At 34.5% G+C, this 22,504-nt stretch overlaps 2 protein-coding genes across 3 annotated transcripts; one reads left to right on the top strand and one right to left on the bottom strand.

Annotated features, from left to right (window-relative positions):
* LOC147397929 (uncharacterized) lies at positions 1-16,791 on the top strand. 2 transcript variants are annotated; one of them, XM_086447014.1, is made up of 14 exons: positions 1-342; positions 2,317-2,886; positions 3,267-4,475; positions 4,591-4,918; positions 6,016-6,271; positions 6,362-6,578; positions 7,063-7,415; positions 8,339-8,869; positions 9,908-11,108; positions 11,461-11,811; positions 12,078-12,315; positions 13,336-15,959; positions 16,044-16,195; positions 16,355-16,791. In XM_086447014.1, exons 1-14 carry the CDS (start codon positions 223-225, stop codon positions 16,575-16,577), a joined length of 8,373 nt encoding a protein of 2,790 aa, XP_086303140.1. In that variant the 5' UTR covers positions 1-222; the 3' UTR covers positions 16,578-16,791. The 2 variants fall into 2 exon arrangements, with proteins under 2 accessions (XP_086303140.1, XP_086303139.1); XM_086447013.1 differs by having other exon boundaries at positions 6,001-6,271.
* A 3,306-nt stretch (positions 16,792-20,097) lies between these two features.
* LOC147397928 (protein SLOW GREEN 1, chloroplastic-like) lies at positions 20,098-21,063 on the bottom strand. The gene has a single exon (XM_086448887.1). The coding sequence runs from the start codon at positions 21,061-21,063 to the stop codon at positions 20,098-20,100; it is 966 nt and encodes a 321-aa protein (XP_086305013.1).
* Positions 21,064-22,504: the final 1,441 nt, after the last annotated feature.

Below are 22,504 nucleotides of genomic sequence, written 5' to 3'. Positions count from 1 at the left end.
AAGTGATGAGAGAGAATATGAGAGTTGGGAGATTCCTAGGTTTTCTTTTTTCTATGTTCTATGATTTCTTTGTAGCTAAGAAATCTCTTCTCTCATACTCTAAAAACCATTTCTCTCATAAATATAAAATTTCCATGAAAGAGAGTCTGAGGGATTTTAAAAAACTGGTTTGTTTGACTTTGTTACAGAAACTAAGTCAAAGAAGAAGGTTTGAGGATAGAAATGGCTTCTTCTTCTTCTTCTACTACTAAGAAGAGAAAATCTGATGAAGGTGATTTGATTAGTGTGGTTTTCAAGTGGACCTTGAATGATATACTCAATGAAGATCTTTACAAATATAAGGTTTCTCTCTTACTCAAGTAGTCAAGTTTACATACATTTTTATCTGTTTAATAGCTTTTGTATTTGAGAATTTGAGATAGAGATTTTAGTGTTTTTAAAGTAATTTTTCATGTTTTACTGTTTTTCAACTCTTGGGTCTTGAAAATGTGGGTTGGGCTTGGTAGGCCTAGTTCAATTTTTTTCCTTTTTTTTTTTTTTTTTTTGTTTTGTTGTTCTTCACTTTTGTGAAATTCCCTTTAAATTGCACCTATTAAGTAAAATTATTGTGGAGACTAATAAAGAGGTTACTTTATTTGATTATTTTGTTTATGAGTTTATTTATAACTCTCTAATTTATCCAATGAACAGTGATTTTTAGAGCAATCCCTGACTATAGGTTTAGAGTTTGGTAGAGTTTTTTGGAATGTTTCATTGCTGTTGGTTTCTGGCATGTAAGGTATTGAATTTTGGTTTGTGTGTCTATTTTGATCAATTTGGAAATGTAAACTTTTTCATGGAAATATGTTAAATATCAAGGAAGTTTTAATTGAAATTGCAATAAATGATGAAACAGATACGAAAACATACATAAGTAACCAAACTACAATAAACAACTGTATGTAATGTGGAAATGAAGATCAATAATGTTATGCTCACATTAGCATGAGTATTTTATTGTTTGACAACCAAAACAATTATATTCTATAGGAAAATGTAAGCAATAATTACATATTAGCAACAAACATCTTAATATGTAAAATATTTACTTATATGAACAAATTATATTAAGTACTACATTTTCGTATTATGATCTTTTAAAATATATATATATATATATATATATATATATATGTATGATGAATAAACTACTAACATTTCTCATTAATTAAAACGTAATTGATTTTGTGCATGATTATGTGAATGTTTTAATATGCTTACAATACATCAAAATAAGAAGATATATATCTATATATATAGGGGCAGGATTAAGATCCAACATGTTTTGTAAACTTGGGATGGGCTGATTTTTGGTGAGGATGGTCTCCTCACCATAGAGATAATCCTCACCAAAAACCAGCCCATTCCGAGACTTCTAACCCTAGTTTACAAAACACGTTGGGTCTTGATCCTAGCCCATATATATGTATATATAGATAGATATCTAACTAATCATAATCATGTCTAGCAATGAATTATTATGTTTAATTCTTTGGCCCTAAATTTTACTAATGTTTTTAACATATTTGTAAAAAAATATTTAGGCTGCCTGTTACTATTTATCAAAATATTCTGCCTCAAACTTGCATTTTATGCTGTCCATGAAGCACATGGACTAGCCCTAGCAGTGCAAAATTGAAGTTCTTGTGTAGTTGATTATCTTCCCCTTTTCTCCTTTATTGGTGCCATTGTTATTAATAATGTGGATATCCCTGTAGTACTCTGTTATTGTTCTGCTGCATGGGTACTCTGTTCCAACAACTTGCATTTAAGTAACGAAGTTGGGTCTCAATTCACGACCCAATACCCATGAACCTCAATTGACCTTAAACTGAATGATTGTTGTGTCATCATCATCAAATCCTTATCCCAAAGATTTGTTGTCAGCTAATTGAATGTTTTTTTATGCCTTTTCTAAACCTCTCCACTTGGTTTTATATTTATTTTCCATTACTATCTCTATTTGTTCGTTTTATACAATTTTCTTCCCTTGTTCACTTTGTTGTTCACATGTTAATCTTTTATCAACTTTCTTTTCTATACTTATCTTATGGCTATTATTCACATTTTCAAGTAGGATTTCTGGTAAACTGTCTAAATTGTCTCCTTTTGTCTAAATTTCTGTTAATCTTTTAAATTGTCTCCTTTTGTCTAAATTTCTGTTAATCTTTTATCTCCTTTTGGTTTCTTTTGCTAAATTTTGTCTTCGGTCGGAATGTTTCTGTTAATATAATGGTATGTCTTCGTTAATTGTGAATATTTTCTTGTTCTTTGTAGGTGGAAAGCATTCCAGAATCTTTTCAATCGGTAACGCATTACCTTGGGTCATATATTTTTCCCCTAATAGAAGACACCCGTGCCGAGTTGTATTCAATTTTGGAGATTATTTCTGAGGCACCTTGCGCTGAAGTAGTCTCTGTAAATGAGTCTAAGCCATATGGATCACTCTTATATGACGTTAAAGTTGATTCTTGGAAGAACAGGTCCGGTGCTAGCCGCACGGAACCATACAAACCATTACCCGGAGATATTTTCATTTTATCAGATGCCATTCCCGAAAGTGCTTCGGATTTAGAGCGTTATGGGCGGACATGGACTTTTGCTTCAACCACTAACGTTCCAGAAGTTGAGCGTACAACAATTGATTCTAAAGTTTCTGAGGATGATAACACGCCGACATATTTTAAAGTCAGAACTTCAAAGGCCATTGAAGTTGAAAAGGGCATGAGGAAATCTCTTTTTGCGGTTTTTCTTAAAAATATAACAACAAACAATAGGATATGGAAGGCGTTACATATGTTAGGAAACATGAAGGTTATACAGGAGGTTTTGCACGCCAATTCTGGGGTAAGAACGTGAACTTGGTCTAGCTTCTCTTACAGGTGCTTTCATAAATTAAATGACAAAAGAACAATTAAAATTTTCAAAAGAAAATATTTTTTCAAAAAATTAAATCATTATTAATCGTGATTTTTTGAAAAATCAAAGTTTTTTCAAAAGCTTTGTTATTTTTTTGTAAAATCATGATTTAATTGTTTTTTTTTTTAACTATGGATTTTTGTCACTATAATTAGAAGCCTATCATCATCATTGTAGTCATCATTATCAAAGTCTTTTCTAAAAATTATTATCTATGGCCAAAGAATTTTTGTTTATCTATTCAATTATCTAAAATCTTAGTGAAACTGTGTAGAAAATGATTTATATGATTATTAATGGTATTGCAGGATGAGGAAATCTGTGATATCTGTTCTTCTTTACAAATTAATGTCTCTTGGGCCAAAAGATTTGGTGCGAGATTATCCTCCATGTTGAATGAGTCTCAAAGGGCTGCAGTACTAGATTCGATTTCTACAGTACAGTGCAACCACAAGTCTACCGTTAAGCTTGTTTGGGGTCCACCCGGGACGGGAAAAACTAAAACTGTTAGTACATTGCTGTGGACGCTCTTAGAAACAAATTGTAGAACTCTTGCATGTGCCCCAACGAATGTTGCAATCACAGAAGTGGCCGCACGTGTCCTTGATCTTGTTAAAGCATCCTATGAGTCGGACAGTTGTAAGGATTTCTCGTTGGGTGATCTGCTTTTATTTGGGAATAATGAGCGATTGAAAGTTGGTGGTGATCTGGAGGAGATATTTTTGGATTATCGTGTGAAAAGACTTACAGAGTGCTTTGTTCCAATGACGGGTTGGAAGGCATGTTTTACATCAATGATAGATTTTCTTGAAGATAGTGTTTCTCAGTATCAGATATATTTAGAGAACGAATCAAGAAAGAAGAATGAAATTGACAAGGAGAGTGAAATTGAAATTGGTAAGGAAAATGAAACTAGCGAGGTTGTTGAAATTTCATTTCTTGAGTTCATGAGAAAACGGTTTAGTGCTCTCTTATCATCACTCAGAAATTGTGTCAGAATTCTATGCACCCATCTACCCATACGCTTCATTTCGAAACCCAATATACAAAACATGGTTTCTCTTCTAAGTGAGCTTGAATCTTTCCAAAGTATTTTGTTTCGAGATGATGTGATTAACAAAGAACTAGAGGAACTCTTTGCACTTAAAGAAGTAATAGAGAATGAATGTGAATCAGTTAAATGTTGTTCTTCAACTCTACTTTACAAGACCAGAATGGAATGCCTCTATGTTCTAAGATCTCTTTCTTGTTCTCTTGATGATCTTAACCTTCCCAATTATACGAACATATATTCAGTCAGGGAGTTTTGTTTTCAAGCTGCGTCTCTCATTTTCTGTACCGCTGTTAGCTCATATAAGCTGCATTCTGTGGAAATTGAGCCATTAGACTTGTTGGTTATTGATGAAGCAGCCCAATTAAAAGAATGTGAATCAGCGATTCCCTTACAACATATGGGTATACGGCATGCCATTCTATTTGGCGACGAGTGTCAACTACCTGCGATGGTCTCGAGCAAGGTATAAATTATCTATCCCAATAGATTTTTTTCTTTTTCTTTTTCTGATGGCCACGTTAAAATTTTCTCTCCATTTTAATATTAATAGATGATGTTCTTTATCTTTCTCTGATTAGATATCTGATGAAGCTGGCTTTGGAAGAAGTCTATTTGAAAGGTTGAGTTTACTGGGACATCAAAAGCTTCTTCTTGATATGCAGTTTAGAATGCATCCTAAAATAAGTTCATTCCCAAATGCTAAGTTTTATCACAACAAGATCTTGGATGCACCTAATGTTCAGAGTCAAAGTTATGAAAGAAAATATCTTCCTGAGCCTATGTATGGTCCCTATTCCTTCATAAATATTGCTGATGGAAAAGAGGTATTGGATCGTGTTGGACATAGCCGAAAAAATATGGTGGAAGTAGCTGTTGTAATGAAAATAGTGCGGAACCTTTTTCAAGGTATGTTTATTGTGACTTAAATGGTTGTATTTTTCATAGAACATCACCGTATCCTTTGTAGTTCTATATTTTTTAAGGAAACATAAAAGTCGTCTGATTTTCCCATCTTTTTCCTCCTCTCCCTCCTAACTATCCTTTCAAAAATAGGATGATCATTTTTCTTTGTTCTTTTTTTTCCTTTTTTTTTTTTTTTGGTGTGTGTGTGTTTCAGTTGTTAGTAGGTGAAGCTGGGTTTTGAACCCAGGTTGTGGAATCAACATTCACAGACTTTTAACAAACTTACAATTTCTCTAATTGTCATTGTACTATTGACTAGTAACTAACTCCGAGCAATTTTCGTAATTGTTTTGTTAGGAAAGTTTGGAAATAATATATTAACAGATCTTGTTGCAACATATTATTATTTATGATAAGTAGAGAAATTTATTAAAGTTAAAAAAAAGGTAGATCAACCTTATCTCTTTTTTGGCAAGGCAAGAAAGGATTAGTGGTCAGCAAAAGTGAATTTGAGTTCGACGGATTTTAAAACAAGGTCGTGAGATCATCATTGTACATGCATTACGATCTTAGCTAAGCCAGCACCTTTGGTTGAATGACCTACATTAGCATTTGCATATGCATGGTCGTCTTAGCTTATTACCTTATTTGGCACACCTTTTAATTTTGTATTTACTTATAAATCTTCTAATGTAAAGGAGATAATCCGCATAGGTTTGCTTAATTTATTGAGCCCATCTTTGAGTTGAACTGCATCCATAACATGTTCTCACCAAAGCATTTTTCATTCATATATGAATATTTTGCTCTAGTTTGCTAAAAATTTTGCTATTAAATTGAGAAAATGATGAATAAGTGTTTGTTGACACCAAAATTTGGAAGACCAAAGTGCCTCCACAGTTGCATTTAATATTGATGTCATCAAGGTTATTTTCATCTAGACAAATAAAATTACAATCCACACCTATAATCCAGTTAGTTTGTTCTCTAAATAACTAAAATAACCTTTTATCGTGTAATTGCCATTATTTTCTGTTATGATTCTCGATTTCTTCAATTAATCCATGACAGTTTTATGTAATTAGCTTTTATTGTTACAGAATGGAATGGCACAAAATCGAAGCTTAGCATTGGCATAGTATCTCCTTATGCTGCTCAAGTTGCCGCAATTCAAGAGAAACTTGGAAAAAAGTATGAAAAGCTCGATGACTTTTCTGTAAGGGTTAAGTCCATTGATGGGTTCCAGGGTGGTGAGGAAGACATCATTATAATCTCCACTGTTAGATCTAATTATGGTGGATCAATTGGTTTCCTATGCAGTCCCCAGCGCACTAACGTTGCTTTGACAAGGGCCAAGTACGGATTGTTTGCTTCTTCTTTTCCCCCCTTTATTTATAGTGAATACGGTGACTGTCTTTCTTAAATACATGTTTGTTGCCTTTGTAGACGATGCCTTTGGATTTTGGGAAAAGAAACAACTTTGGTAAACAGCGAGTCTGTTTGGGCAGAATTGGTCAGAGATGCGAAGGATCGTAAGTGCTTCTTTAACGCAGATGAAGATAAGGACTTGGCTAAAGCAATATTGGATGTCAAGAAAGAGCTTGATCAATTGGATGACTTACTTAAGGGAGATAGCATATTTTTCAAAAGTGAAAGGTGGAAGGTAAATTGCATATTATAGTTAGAGAGCTACTATTGGCACCCTAACTTTTACTTATTACACCCCAATTTCTTAAATTATTTATCACACCACCATTAAAGATTAAAACACACTATTCAAGCATTACACAGATTTGGCTCCAACTTATTATCTCAACATTTCAAAACATTATAACGTTCATTCAAACAATTTCAGAAGTTGTGTACAATTAGGATTATGTCCATATAAAATCCAAAACCTAAAAATAGAAATCTAAAAAAAAAAAAAAAATGAGAGAGCTTATGGCACCCCTACTTTTACTTATTCTCAACCATTCGTTTATTTTTTTTATTGGTGTGTAATAAGTAAAAGTTGGATGCCAATGACAACTCTCTATGGTAAAACCTTTATCATTTGTTTCAATAGTGTTCAAATTTCTGCCCATAATTTGGTAGATCCATCTTTTATATAGATTTTGAGGTTTTGTCTTTTTTTCTCATATCGACAGGTTCTTTTCAGTGACGATTTTAGGAAAACATTTGGAAGTTTGAAATCAATTGAGACAAAGAAGAAAGTTATTGATGCATTGCTAAGACTTTCATGTGGCTGGCGCCCAAGGAAGAGGAAGGTAGACATCGTGTGCGAAAGCTCCTCGCAGCTTGTGAAACAATTCAAGGTTGAAGGCTTGTATCTGATTTGTACAATTGACATAACGAAACAATCAATGTATACCCAAGTGTTGAAGGTTTGGGATGTTTTACCATTGGAGGAGATACCAAAACTAATTAAGCGTTTGGATAACATCTTTGGGATGTGCACTAATGATTTTGTCAACCGCTGCAAGGAGAAACGTATTGAAGGGTATGTCCAATTATCCTTGTTATCATAATATATGACAAGATTTTAAATCTCATATCATTCCGTTGTTTTGAGTTTTCTGAAATTCAAAATGGAATCCAAAAACTCATTTTATAAATTAAATTTTAGGTCTTGTCCATAAATAATATATAAAATTAATTTTTAAGTTTTTAAAATAAAAAAATCACCTTTTTTCACATGATGCATATTAGAAATGCTTTAAAACATTTTGAAACAAACATAAGAATCTCAAACCATTACATATGATGCATATAAAATGTTGCAAAAGTCTTTTTATTTGATTCAAAGAATCTCAAAAGTTACAAATCTATTTTTTGCTTAATCAAAACATTGCAGTTGATATGTTTCGGGAAATATTATGAAACATTTGACTTTCATTAAATTTTGTTTTTCTGTAAGGCTAATGTATTTTGTGAAACATTTCAAAACATTGCGAGACATTTGAAATTTTGCAACGTTTTGTTCTTCTATGTCAAAAAAACTGAATGTTTGTCAGAGCATTTTTAAACGCAACGGACCTTTAAACATGGTAGGTGGTCCCCATCATGCAGTCCAATTTAGTGGAGGGAGGTGGAGGGTCAATGTTTTTTATCTTTCCTCACATTATTGCTTACTAGTAAATATTTTTTTTACTTGTTATACAAGTGATATTTCCTCTTTTAATTGTGTGTTTTGCACTTTTATGTTTCAAACATTTGTTTATCGTTCAACTCTAGATGTTTTATAATTTTAGACTTTTCTATAATGAAAAACATATAATTCAGTTTTTCATAAAATTTTACTCTGAAAATTTGAATCCTTGAAAGTGTTTTATTGGCTTTCTCATTCTTATTTCGATTCAGTATCTTTGGTATAAGGCTTTGTTGTTGTTCCGTGGACCATTCCTTTCTTTTTGGAGTGTGCAGAGATTTGGAAGTACCAGTGACTTGGCCAACCTCTATTATCCAATTTAAGAACCCTAGTAGAACTGAGGTTGACAATGATTCAAGTACTAATACATTTGATGGAAGAAGTTACGTTGAGAACTCAAAGGTGAGTGAGAGTCTATTACTGATGAAATTTTACTCCTTATCATCTGGTCTTGTGGGCCACTTGCTCTCTGGACGTGATGGAAGAGAGATCGATCTTCCATTTGAAGTAACAGACCAAGAATTGGAGATAATTCTTTTTCCGAGAAGTACTTTTATCCTTGGAAGGTCTGGGACCGGGAAAACAACTGTTTTAACTAAGAAATTGATTCAAAAGGAACAACTGCACTGTCTTTCTTCAGAAGGATTCTGCGAAGTTAAAAGTGACACTGGTATGGATGTTCTCAAGAGAAATGAGATTGTAGAGAGCGATGTAGAGACTAAGCAGACTGTCTTACGGCAAATGTTTGTCACTGTCAGCCCAAAACTATGTTCTGCTGTCAAGAACCACATTTCTCACTTGAAAAGGTTCGTAGATTACTTAAATATTTCAATCTATGTAATTTTTTATTTTTTTTGAAAATTATCATCTGTTAACTTAAGCTTTTGTTTTTGTTTTAATCTGCTCCAGAGTTTTCTCTTATATTAATTATGTTATTAGCTATATGACTAAAAACATTGGCGTGGCTAGAAATACTCATACATTGTGTAATGTTGTATATATCCCCTCAAGGTTTCCCCAAGGCTTTCTCTTAGAAGCGTAATGCATTCTTTAAGCGTAAACCACTGTGCAATTTTTCCAAAATAGGGAATTTCTATCCCAAGAGTTGTGCAATGATAGAATGTAAAAATTCTATTCCAAATATATAGCCCTCTTTATCTTATGATTTTTCAAAGTATGACGCTTTGAAAATAAATTGGGAAACCAACTTATTTCTTTTATATTGGCAATGGTATCATAGCTTGGTCTTTGAAAATGCTTGTAACCCCAAGTTCATCAAATCTAAGCTCTGAATCATGTAGAATGTGTGCAGATTGCATTAGTTTCGTATGTGTACAGTTGGTGTACTTGCATGGCTTCTTAAGTTATTTATTCAAGTATCACCAAGTTACTGATATTATTAAAAGCTGCCTTACCTATTAAAAAAATAAAAAGAATCATTTTTTTGGATGATTAGAAGTAACATTGTCAATCATTTAGAAGAAAAAGAGCCTATCATTGGATTGTGTTGATCATGCAATTAGGTCAATTATTATTATTTTGAGATCTAAAATTGAATCCAAAAAATGTGACGGTTTACCATTGGCTAGAACAATTGTGTTCTGGTTAAATAATCACTTAAATATATTTTCTTCGTATTTTTTTTTCCTTTTATTATTATTTTTAGGTAACAATTATTTTAATGTTCAAATTGCATAGCATTCAGGCGACTCATTTGAACTAACTATTCCATGGAAGGTATTGCTTTGCATTGTATGTGATTGTCATAGATCATCTAGAAAGTTTATATTTAGAGTTCAAGTAATCCTTTCAGTTTATATTCACTAATTTCTTGTTTTGTACAGCATTACCTGCGGGGGTGATTTTTCGGGGGAGCACAATTCAATTGATATGATTGATGACACAGTTGAATTCAAGGATATCCCAGATCGCTTCATTGATATTCCACCGAAGTCCTATCCACTTGTTATAACTTTTCAAAAGTTCTTGATGATGCTTGATGGAAGTATGGAGAATTCGTACTTTGATCGATTTCATGATGTAAGGGAACTTTCTCTTGCAAAAAGTGGAATTTCGAGTTCAATTGCCTTACAAGCTTTCATAAGAACAAAGGAGGTTACTTATGACCGGTTTGATTCATCTTATTGGCCCCATTTCAACAGCCAGAAAACTAAAAAGCTTGATTCTTCAACAGTTTTTACTCAGATAATTTCTCATATAAAAGGTGGGTTAAAAGATGGTCAAGTTTGTGATGGGAAATTGAACCGGGAGGATTATCTTTTACTATCTGAGGGTCGGGTATCCAATTTGGATAGGGAGAGAATAGAGATAATTTATGATATTTTTTTGGATTATGAGAAGAAGAAGGTAGAGAATGGTGATTTTGATTTGGCAGATTTAGTTATTGACCTTCATCGTCGACTGAGACATGGAAGCTACATGGGTGAGGAAATGAACTTTGTCTATATTGATGAGGTTCAGGATCTTACCATGAGACAAATTGCTCTTTTCAAATATGTTTGTAGAAATTTTGATGAGGGTTTTGTTTTCTCGGGCGATACAGCACAAACTATTGCTAGAGGGATTGATTTCAGATTCCAAGATATAAAATCTCTGTTCTACAAAGAGTTCCTCTCAGAATTTGGAAGTGATGGTAAGGATAATATGAAAGGGAAGGGTCAATCACGTGTTTCAGAAATTTTTCATTTAACCCAGAACTTCCGTACTCATGCTGGTGTTCTTAACTTGTCCCAGAGCGTTATTGATCTGCTTTACCGTTTCTTTCCATTGTCTATTGATGTTTTAAGCCCGGAAACAAGCCTCATCTATGGTGAAGCTCCAGTTTTATTAGAATCTGGGAATGATGAAAATGCGATCATAACAATATTTGGTAATAGTGGAAACATTTGTGGGAATATAGTTGGTTTTGGAGCAGAGCAGGTTATTTTAGTACGTGATGATTGTGCAAGGAAGGAAATTGCTGACCATGTTGGGAATCAAGCCCTTGTTTTAACAATAGTTGAGTGCAAAGGCCTAGAGTTTCAGGTAAACAGTTCTATGATTGATTTTTCATTTCAATGATATTTCTCCTTGAAAGTTTATTACTTATAGTAAGTGATATAATTGCGAGTTAGCTTCCCAAACTGAACATGTATTACTGATCTTGACTATCTAATGTCATCTTTTGGGTCGGCTAAAACGCACAAATGTCACACTGTTAGTTAAGAGTATGGGCCATCCAAGAGATGATGGCATGCGTATGTATTCGACCACTAATTGTAGTACCATTTGCATTATGTTTTAAGGTGTTACCTCAGTTCTTCTGCTATATGGTTTAACCAATTATTATAAATTTTCTTTTTGGTTTGTTTGTCCTTATTTTTTGTTACTTTGGCAGGATGTATTGTTGTACAATTTTTTTGGCACCTCTCCTTTGAAAAATCAATGGAGAATTATCTATGGGTATATGGAGGAGCAAGACATGCTTGACTCCAGTGAAACAAGATTTACAAAATTTAATCAGGCTAAACACAACATCCTCTGCTCTGAACTTAAGCAATTGTATGTAGCTATAACTCGTACAAGGCAAAGGTTATGGATTTGTGAGAATACAAAGGATTTTTCAAAGCCTATGTTTGATTATTGGAAGAAGTTGTGCCTTGTCCAAGTTAGACTACTTGATGAGTCACTTGCACAGGCGATGCAAGTTACAAGTAGCAAAGAGGAGTGGAGTTCACGTGGTATCAAGGTTTGAACTAGGATATTTTATCTCTTCTCTTTCTTCTTTCTTCTTTCTTCTTTCTTATTTCTTATTTCTTATTTCTTATTTATATTTTTCCTTACTAATTGTTTTGTTGAGTAATAATTGAACTAGAAAGCAGTTAAGAGAAATCACTCACATTCAAAGTGCTCATTTTATTAGTTTTCCAGTCTACTTAATCACTTGAGCCAATATTTGGTTGAGAACTTCTGAGTTATTTCATGGCTTCTCTTACTTATTTAACTTTTGGGCAGTTGTTCAATGAGGGCAACTTTGAGATGGCCACTTTGTGTTTTGAAAGAGCTGAAGACTCGTACAGAGAGAAATGGGCACGGGGAGCTGGTCTTCGAGCTTCTGCCGATCGTATGCATGGTTCTAATTCTGAATCAGCTCGTGTTGCCCTTACGGAGGCTGCAAATATTTTTGAAGCAATTGGCAAGGCTGAGATCGCTGCCAAATGTTTTATTGAGTTAAAGGAATATAAAAGGGCAGGTTTGGACTATTTTCTCTCTACAATTTTAATTAATATACTTCTTAGTTTTTCCATATGTTTTATTTGACATCTATTTAATGTTTCGGGGTTTCAGTGATCTTTTCATTAAAAAAAAGTCCCTAAAAACTTGAAATTCTGACTACTTCCTTAAGTTTCAGTCTAGCTGTAGTTGGAAAGTTTCAGTAGGGTTTGATTACTTGCAGATTTGCCACACCATTCATTTTAGTGCTCTTATATAGTATGCAGCAGAATGATCTCTAAGAAAATTTTCATTTTTTTCTTTTTTATTTACCTGATAAGTTTGAAGATGAATTTAACATTTCCACACAAGCATGAACTTCTTCCCACGTCACTTTACGAAACTATGACTAAGGGAATTCGTTTTTTTAGTAGCAACTTGTATTTTATTGGCTTACAATTTAGCCCACTTGGTGCCCAAGTTTGAATTTAATGTTAAGAAACATGTGTCCTTGGTATCTTGGTTGCTGTGCTCTCTCTGAGAGTTCCTCTGCCATTTTTTTGGGAAGTAGTTTGTTAATCATATTGTTTTTTGTTTAATACATTTGGTCTTCAATGGATGTTAAAATATATGATGATTTCACTACGTGATGTGTCATGTGTGGTATCATAATCTGATCAAATGTCTTTTGAGTTTTTTATCTAACTAAGTATTGTTAGATTTGTAGTTAACTGCATGCATGAGCTGACTAGGTATTTTGAGAGGAATCCTTTTGTAACCATTGAGATCTATTGACTCAAAGGAATTATCTTCTGCTAAATGTTTGTACATATGGGACACTATCATTTGTTATGGGTCTCTACATCTCAGTAAATATTTTATGTATAACTGTAGTACTTTGGTCCTCAACCTTGTTTGCCACACATGTATATCCAACGTAGATACTGCCCCAATGGACCACCACTTAAAGGGTAACTTATATTTTCACATTTAAAATCTAGCGTTCAACCATCGTGGGGTCGGTTAATTATAGTGTTAATTTCTTTTGTTACTGACACAGGAACCATTTATTTGGGGAAATGTGGGGAATCCAGGTTAGAGGAAGCTGGTGACTGTTTTACTTTTGCTGAATGTTGGTCTCTTGCTGCTGAAGTATATGCTAAAGGAAACTATTTCTCGAAATGCTTGTCTGTTTGCACGACGGGAAAACTCTTTGACTTGGGTCTTAACTTCATCAAATTCTGGAAAGGAAATGCAGATTCAACTATTGATGTGGTCGGAAGAAGTAAAGAATTGAAAGAAATGGAGCAAGCTTTTATGGAGAGATGTGCACTTCACTATCATGAGTTGAAGGATACCTCAACTATGATGAAATTTGTTCGGGCTTTCCATTCTATGGATTCCATTCGTACTTTCTTGAGAACTTGGAATTATCTCGATGGCCTCATGTTGTTGGAGATAGAATCGGGGAATTTTCTCGAAGCGGCCGTCATTGCAAGGCTGAAAGGTGATCTTCTTCTTGAGGCTGATATGCTAGGAAAGGGTGGGCATTCCAATGATGCATCAAGTCTGATTCTATTGTATGTTCTTTGCAACTCTCTTTGGGCAACTGGAAGCGAAGGTTGGCCGCTGAAGCAATTTACAAATAAGGAAGAACTTCTTTCGAAAGCCAAGATGATTGCTAAAGACACGTCAGATGTCTTCTATGAGTCTGTTTGTACAGAGACGTGCATAATGTCAAACCAAGAGGTTAGCTTGTTAAACTTGGGAAAATGTTTGAGTGCCTCCAAGAGACTTAAGAATATCCGAGCTGAAATTATCTCTTCTTGGAGAATACTTGACGTGCATCTTCAGTTACAACCTTCAAAGTATGAGTGGGAACATGAAGTGATTTTGAATCCGTTGAAGCATGCCGACGACATGATTTCTCGTAACAGTGTTTCTATGGAGTCTCTTATTTACTCCTGGAATTTATTGAGGGAGAAAATCATGTACATATTTGGATATCTCCAATCTCTTGGTACATCCGATGGACAAGAATATGTGTCTTATGGGGAGTTCTGTTTGGGTTTCTTGGGTGTACGGAAACAAGAGTTTAATAAGACTACAGTCTACGTGTTGCTTAAGAAAGATGCCTATTGGAAGAAAGAAATCAATGACCGAATACTTCGTAAGAATGGGAACTTGATTGGTATGGATGTTGGCCAATTTGTCTCTGCCGCTCGAAGTTATTGGGTTTCAGAATTACTTTCGGTTGGCTTGGAAGTATTGGAGAAATTGGAAGCTCTTCATACGTTTTGTATTCGGAATTGTTTCTCATTATTTTGCCAAGGTATGATCATACTTCACAAATTTGAAGTCGCAAAAATTCTTTTGGTGTCCAAGATAGTGGACTGGAAAATCCATGCTTGGGCACTGCAGAAGCTGCAGAAATTCCTGGACTCGTGTAAATGGAACTTCTTGAACATTGTATTTCCTCTCGACTGGAGACAAACAATTACAGAGAATGTGATTTCTCTGAGAGGAACCGATCTTTATAGGGATCTGCTTGAAGAAGTTATTATTGAGAATGTCAACTCAAAAGGTAAGTTGACGTATGGGAGAATTGGAAGGGTTGTGATGTCGTTGTTTGTATCTGGTAAGCTGACTGATCAAATGTATGAGATGATTGCAAAGTGCTTTGATGGGAACCACCCCTCATGGAAGTTATTTATTGATCAGCTTAAAGAGCACCTAATTTCAGGATCGCAACAGGTGCCTCTCGCCAACAACCTTCAAGTAGCTTTGCGAGAAACATTTAATGCCAACTGGCGTGGAGAATTTGATTATATATCGCCATTCTTTTATGTTTATCTTGTTGAACGTCTTTTGTTCTTGGTATCTTCTTGCCAGGGGTCCTTTTCCACGACGAAATCTTCTCTCATTGAAATACTTGCTTGTGAGAATTGGACAAAAAAGCCGTATATCTCTTCGGGTACTGACATTCTTACAATTTTAGGAGGACATTATGCTTTTATGGCTGATGTAATACAGCAAATTATCTTCGATTGGAGGGAAACTTGCAAATGGCTTGAAAAATCTAAAATTGCTGCCAAGCAGTATTATCCTTTGCTGGCATTGAGGTTGGTTGTTTTAGTTAGTTTAATTTGCTTGAACTCTGGCAAGCATTTTTATTTGCTGTCAGAGCTGCTTGGTAGAAATGATATTATTTCACAGTTGCCTAGGGCTTTTTGTGAGATCCTTCGTAGAAGAAGAAACCGTTCCTTTGTAAGTGTGCTTGCTGAAGCACTTCTACAAATTGAAAATCCTCTCGTAATACTACAGTCAGGAAATATTAGTCGGCAATTTTTATGTCCCGGGGCTCTTGTTATAGACATTGACATGATTCAATGCAAAGAGGATGTAATGGGGATACTGTTCCCAAAGAATCTAGGTGGTACCTATGTCCAAGAAGATGTTGAATTGGAAATCAAAAATTCAAGTCCCGAGGATCTGCCTTCATGCAATACTGACAAAGGGAATGATGATAACCTTCCACCTACTTCAGATTTAGTAGGGAAGGGAAGTCAGGTTGTGGAAAATGAGAATGAAAATGATGATAGTGATTTGCAAAAGATTTATGAACAATTTTGGGACACGTTTGCTGACACAAAAAACTTCACATCCAACACTCAACAGATTAAGGTATGGGCAATGTTCATTTTATGCCATGTTTCCCCTCTTTTCTTAATCAGAAATGTATCTAAAGATGTTCTGTTATGTGTGCAGATGAAGGTGGCAGAATCCATCCGCGTTCTTGATGCTACAATGACCAAATTGAATCAAAAGAGCCCTTCTGGCAATGAAGATGGGAGCCTATTTAGAGAAACGAAAAGCATGCTTGATGAATTAAAACAACTCTCAACTGCTTTAAGTGCAAGGTCAGTTTCGATACACAAAGTTACAAGCATTTTAGCCGTTATGTCTATGTTTTAAAATCCATTTTGCTTTTGAACAACCCAACAGATTAATATTTCTTTGGATCCATTTTTGTGTTAATATGTATATGCTGAAATTTGTGAGTTTTTCTTTTCTTCCAGAGGTAAAAAAAATATTTCAAGAGTTAAACAACTTCTTGGAAAGTTGCGGGCAAGGAGGCCAACCTTACAACCTTTGTTAGATTCTCTGTTCTTGAAAGATGATGCAAATACTACTGGCGAGCCTTCACAGGCCAGTGTTACAATAGGAGCCCAAAGCAGCAGTAATAAGGAGAATTCCAAGTCGAAGAAAAATAAGAAAAAGAACAAAAACAAGCAGAGGTAGCTTTCATGCATTTTTTTTATATATGATTATGGAATATGGACATTTGTAAATATAGATTTCTATTGTTACATGAATTGCTTATTTACTATTGAAAGTTGAAGGAAAGTATTGGATCTGTAATGACTAAATTTTTTAGTTTTATACAGTTAACGAAGCTAATGACTATGGTAGTTGTAGATAAAAAAGAAAGTCCGGGTAAATAATAGTTTTTACTTTTATTAATGTGTTAATCTATATGGTCAATGCCAAGACCAATAGTGTAAGATGTTTGCCTCAGTTTGTACTTGATTGCACTTGGTAGGTCACCTCGGCCGACATCGCTTTCTCGATCTTATTTTCATTTGGTTTATAAAAAAACCTTCATATGTTATGTATGCTACATTGTTGATCCCAATTTTTTTTAGATTATCCTTTGGTGGAAAAAAGAAGTGATAAATAGACAATTTTTTCTTACAAATTTGGTTGACGAGGCTTTCTATTAGCATTCTAGTTTGTAATGGGAATATGCTTTCGGCTTCATTGCCATTTCCAAAGCTTGGTCCTTGTTCAAACAACTAATGGAGTGATGTTTGGAAACTTCATGTGGGTTATACCCATGCTTTGGGCCGACCTTGGTTTGATTCAATCGAGTCTGGGCAATTTTCAAGTCTAAAATTAAGCCTGGTTTGATTCGATCGACTCAGTTTATGTTCTTAAATTAAGCCTGGTTTGTCCATTTTTTTCAATATTTAGATAATTTTCAAATTTTCAAATAGTTGTTTTTTTTTTTTTTTTCCATAAATATAACAAAATTTTGCTTAATAGACACTAGTCTAAGGTCTAAAGTTTGCAGTAAAATCACCAATTTAAAATGTTTCAAAGTAGGATAAACCTGCATTTTTCAGAGAGAGTGATGAAATTGCAACATTTAAAAAAGTCTAAAAGCTGTAAAATTGTACAACAAAGCAATGAAATTGTTGATTTCTTTGTTTAGAAAGCTATGAAACTAAGGGTATGTTTGATTGCACATGGAAAATAGGGTGGAAAATTAATTTCCATGGAAAATGACATTTTTCAAGTGTTTGATTGCACATGGGAATGAAAATTCATTTTCCACCCCATTCAAAAAGTTCAGTAAATCATGAATTTCACTTTCCCACCCATATGGGTGGGAAAATGAAATTCACCCATATTTTCCATCCTCAATTCTTCCCTACCACCATCACTACCACCACCACCATTACACTAACCTCGCCGTCGTCGTCATCACCGCCGCCGTCGTCACCTTCACCGTCACCGTCGGCTCCATCTCCGACCACCTTCTCTCTCTCTCTCTTCTTCTTTTCTTTCTTCTTCTTCTTCTCCATCCCTCACCTCCTCTACCACCACCACTACCACCACGTTTTCCCCCCATCTTCCTCACTTTTCTCCGTCGCCATCGCCGTCGCCGCTGCCATCGCCACATCCTCCCCCTTTCCTCTTCCTCGTCATCTTCTTCTTCCTCTCCCCTTCCTCTCATCTTCTTCCTCCTTCTCCTCTTCTTCTTTTCTCTCATATTTTTTCCATGATTTTATCCAAGTGAAATCAAATAATGGAATTTGATTTTCCAACCCTATCTATTTTCCACTACTAATTTTCCATGGATTTCAAATTCCATGGAAAGTGACTTTCCATGCAATCAAACATACCCTAATTGTCTAAAACATATCGAAGCAACGATTTTGGAATTGGAAACCGTCACTTGCAAATAACAAACGAACCTTGGGATAATATTTGAACAGACGTTATGGTAAAAAATAAAACCACTTCTTAGACGTTGTGAATTCATCATTTTTTGGAATTTTAAAGCGATTAATTCTTCACTTCTAAAAAATGTTGCAAACTATTCTAGGTCTATTTTAGTAGGGTGCAACATGGTTCAGCTCAATTTGTGGCTAAATTGGAATCAAACCAACATAAGTCGGTTCCACTAAATAAGAACTAGAAACAAACCGAAATGCCAATAGAACCAAACCAAACTAAAGTCGATTTGGTTCGGTTGAGTTCCATGGGATGACCAATATCCGAGCTCAGCCCCTGGACGCAGCATATTATACAATAAAAACAATATTGTATTAATAGATTGAGAGTAACAAAATCAGATGGCGAACTGTTTCAAACATTGTTGGAAATTAAAAAATTAATCCTTCCTCTATCCCTTGTTTTCAACCCCAACTTAATCCCTTGTAGAAAACCCTTCATTTTTTTCGTTTTATGCAACCTATACCCAACAAACCTTGATTTTTCTTCCAAACATGAGTCATTTTCAAGTTCTTCAACCTTTAGAGTATAAAAATAAAAAAATAAAAAACGAATTCAGCTAGTGAACCTCATCTTCGATCCATAGTTTTCAATCTCACCTTTGTTAAAAACTTCTAGATTTTTCATCCAGAATTCCATCCCAAAATCCTATCTTGTTTGTTAGGTTTGAAGGTTGAAGAAGTAAACTGAATCATTAAGGTTGAAAAAGAGCCATAAAAATACTTATAAAGATTGAAAAGAATCACAAAAATACTTTTCAGAGTTGAAGAGTATTATAAGAAAAATAAAATCTCAAAACTAAGAAGAAGAGGTTGAAGATGTCTGGTTTCGGAAAAATCCATAAAATTTCATTGTATGTCACCTATGGGTTGGACCAATTCTCACTAGCCCGACTAATCAAACGGGTCATTGAGTGGTCCGGTTTTTAAAACATTGTCTTCGATTCATTTCATCTTGGACACAATTGAATGTAGTTAATAAATTTGTTTTGTTTTTTCCGATTTTTAAATTTGGGTGCACTACTCACTCCCACCATATATGCTATTGACATCCACTTACTTGTGACGCCCACCTAATTCTTCACATAAGATTAATGTTGGAGTGACCTCAGTAAGGGACACACAGGGGACATCTTGACGTAGTGGTGCACACATGTCCATAGATGTGTTTTCTCTGAGTACAAGTAAAACACATCTACGGATATGTGTGTGCCACCACGTCAAGGTGTCCCCCATGTATCCCCATTGAGATCACTCTAGCACGACTCTTTACGCCCACTTACTAAAAATCTCAAAAGTCATCGAATGACCATCAGTGGGTTCAAGAGCGAATTTGTTTTAGCTGATTCAGTGGAGACCTACCAAAAATTACAAACCCAATTTAATCCAAAGAATCTTGAATTAATCACAATTTTTTTCAAAAAATTAGAGACTTTTGTCACAATGTTTCTAGCCACTAACATTATACTAGAAACTCACAAAGCATGAGTTTCATGTTTATAATCATTAGTGAATCAAATCATGAACATAAACCAACAAAATTGCATCAATTAAAGAGAGAACAAAGCTTTATTTGTATTTATTTCCTTTGTTTAACTGCAATGCAACTTATCCAAAAAACAAAAAAAACAAAAAAATTCAATTAACTGCAATGCAGATTCAAGAGCATCTCTTCAAGATTAAAGAGGGAAAAAAAATGCAAAAATTCTACAAAATGAAGCAAAGTACCTATCAGAGAAGTATCAGTCACCCTCACCTTTTGATTTATTTTCTTGATTTCGATCCCAAAAAAATGTCCCAAATTCAATCATCTGCAGTTGTCCCGAAGAATTATCTGCAGTTTTCGATAGAGGATTCTTCGAAAATTCCATCGCCTCAAACCTGATCAGAGGATAGATCTCTTTACACTTTGCGAATCGCTCATTCGCCTCATCGATCAGATCAAGCAAGCAAAAAATCACACCTTGGCAGAAAAACGGACGATAATCCTCGGGATCTTCTTCGATAAGATCTTGATAAATCTTCATTGCTTCATCAATGTTCTTCTGTAGATAATGAATCTGAGCGATGATCAACCGAACATCTCGAGTTTCTTTCATCTTCTGTTCTTCGTAAGCGAGTTTTAGGGTTTGTTCAAGCTGTTGGAGCGCGATTTGGCTTTCTCCACATGTTTCCATGATCAAGGATTTCTGTAACAGAGCTTCATAATTGAGAGGATTTATAGCCAAAATTTCTTCCAAAATCTTTCTAACTTCTGACCTTCCCATCGGTTCAACTGAAACCAAGCGTTTCAAGATCTCCAAAGCTTCTTCATCTTCTCCATCTTCGATCTTTCTTTCCAATTGACATTTCAAGGCATGAATTAACTCAGAATCCAACTTCTCTTGTTCTTGATCTTTCTCTTCTACTACTTGTTCAACTATGGAAATCGGATTTTCAGCTCTTGCAGGAAACACAGAGATTTTCCCGATCATCAATGCTGCTGTTGCTGTTAGAATCAGAGCTCCTGTCGTGTTCTTGATCTTTCGAATTACAGGATTTTCTTCAAATTTCCTATTAAAACTGGATGAAATCTTAAACCTATCCCTAGATTGAGAATTCGAGGGAAAATGTAGATTGGATGGTGTAGATGATGGTTTTGATCGAGTCGCATATAAAAAAGTGAAGTCGACGCCATGAATTACTGCTCTTCTTGTAAGAGAATCCATTAGAATGGCTGAGTTGTAGATTTAGGGTTAGGGTTTTGTTTTGGTGTTTCTTTCGTTATGATCGTCGTTCTTCTTCTTCATGTTTTCTCTTTCATGCAGATTGCAGACGAAACGTACGAGCGGGAGAGAGACAGAGTAGAAGATTTGTGAAATGACTTAAATACCCTGATCTGTTGTCAGAGAGTTGGATGTTGGAGTGTCAATTGGGTCCAATGGGTCACTAATCCGACCCGATCCGCCCTAAAAAAATAAGCGTTTGAGAGGACCACAAAGGTCGGGTCGGGCACTAATATATTTTATATGTGTGGACCCCTATGTTGACAATAGATATATGGAATGGTTTCAAATGTTTTGAAAAGCGCATGAATTTATTTATTCAAATAAAATTCAAAAATCGATCTACCAACATTGGGTAGGGTAGGGTAGGGTTCAGAGCCTTGTTAATAATTCAGAATACGATAAAAATTCGATACATAACACATTCGAGTTCTTTTCAATTTTGGATTGTAAAAATTTGATAAATGAAAAATATACGGGATATGTTTTATAAGTGTATTATTTATTTCATTTTCAAAATTTGAAAATTAAAAATTCGATAATATGATAGTGATGGTGATGATATAGTGGTGGTAGTAATAATGATGGTGGTGAGAATGAAGGCATTGAGGTTATTGTTCTATTGGTTTATAAAAGAAGACTAAAGTCAAAGGATAAATCATCACTTTGAGAAATTAAGATGTTATTGAAATAAGTTTAAAGGGGCGGCATATCATTATTATTTTTTTAAATGAAAGGGACATTTGTCACTTTAAAATGTGAGTTCCTCAAAAAATTTGAAGCATAACTTCTTCAAATTCGAATTTATATTACACATTACAACTTTTACACTTTACAACATACAACAAATTACAAATTCATCGAGTTTTATAAAAATTTGTCAAAAAATAAATAAATAAAATGTGATTTATTTTTTTTTAACTTGCGGTAATTATTCATAATAATATTTTCGTTGAAAAAAATGAGAAATTCATGAATTAAACGGGAGATTGCTAATAAGGGTTCAAACTTCGCCAACTAAGACCCATGCAACCCTTTTAATAGAGTCGGGTTATGGCTCGACAAAGCCTGATTAGAACCCACCCATTGACAACCCTAGAGATGGTCGTCAAAGCCTTAAACCGTCTATCAAATGTCACGTCTTTTATTCTTTCAATTGTGTTTATATACTTTTATAGGTATATATGGGCCAAGATAGATCGAGATACCAGGTTCTAAAACCATGGTCTTAATCAACTTTTCTATTAGTTTAGACTAGTATATTTTCACAAATGCATTTATTTCTAATTTTATCTTTTAATCTTTCCATCTTTTTTTTTCTTTTTTTTAATTTGTGTGAATTTCTGTATGTATTCCTCATCTATGAAGATCAAAATTATGCCAT

Source organism: Akebia trifoliata, chromosome 7, assembly GCF_017979445.1.
Source record: "Akebia trifoliata isolate Shusen 1 chromosome 7, ASM1797944v1, whole genome shotgun sequence".
Lineage (NCBI taxonomy): Eukaryota > Viridiplantae > Streptophyta > Magnoliopsida > Ranunculales > Lardizabalaceae > Akebia > Akebia trifoliata.
Note: the sequence above shows the minus strand (reverse complement) of the source record. Positions and strands in the feature narration are given on the sequence as shown.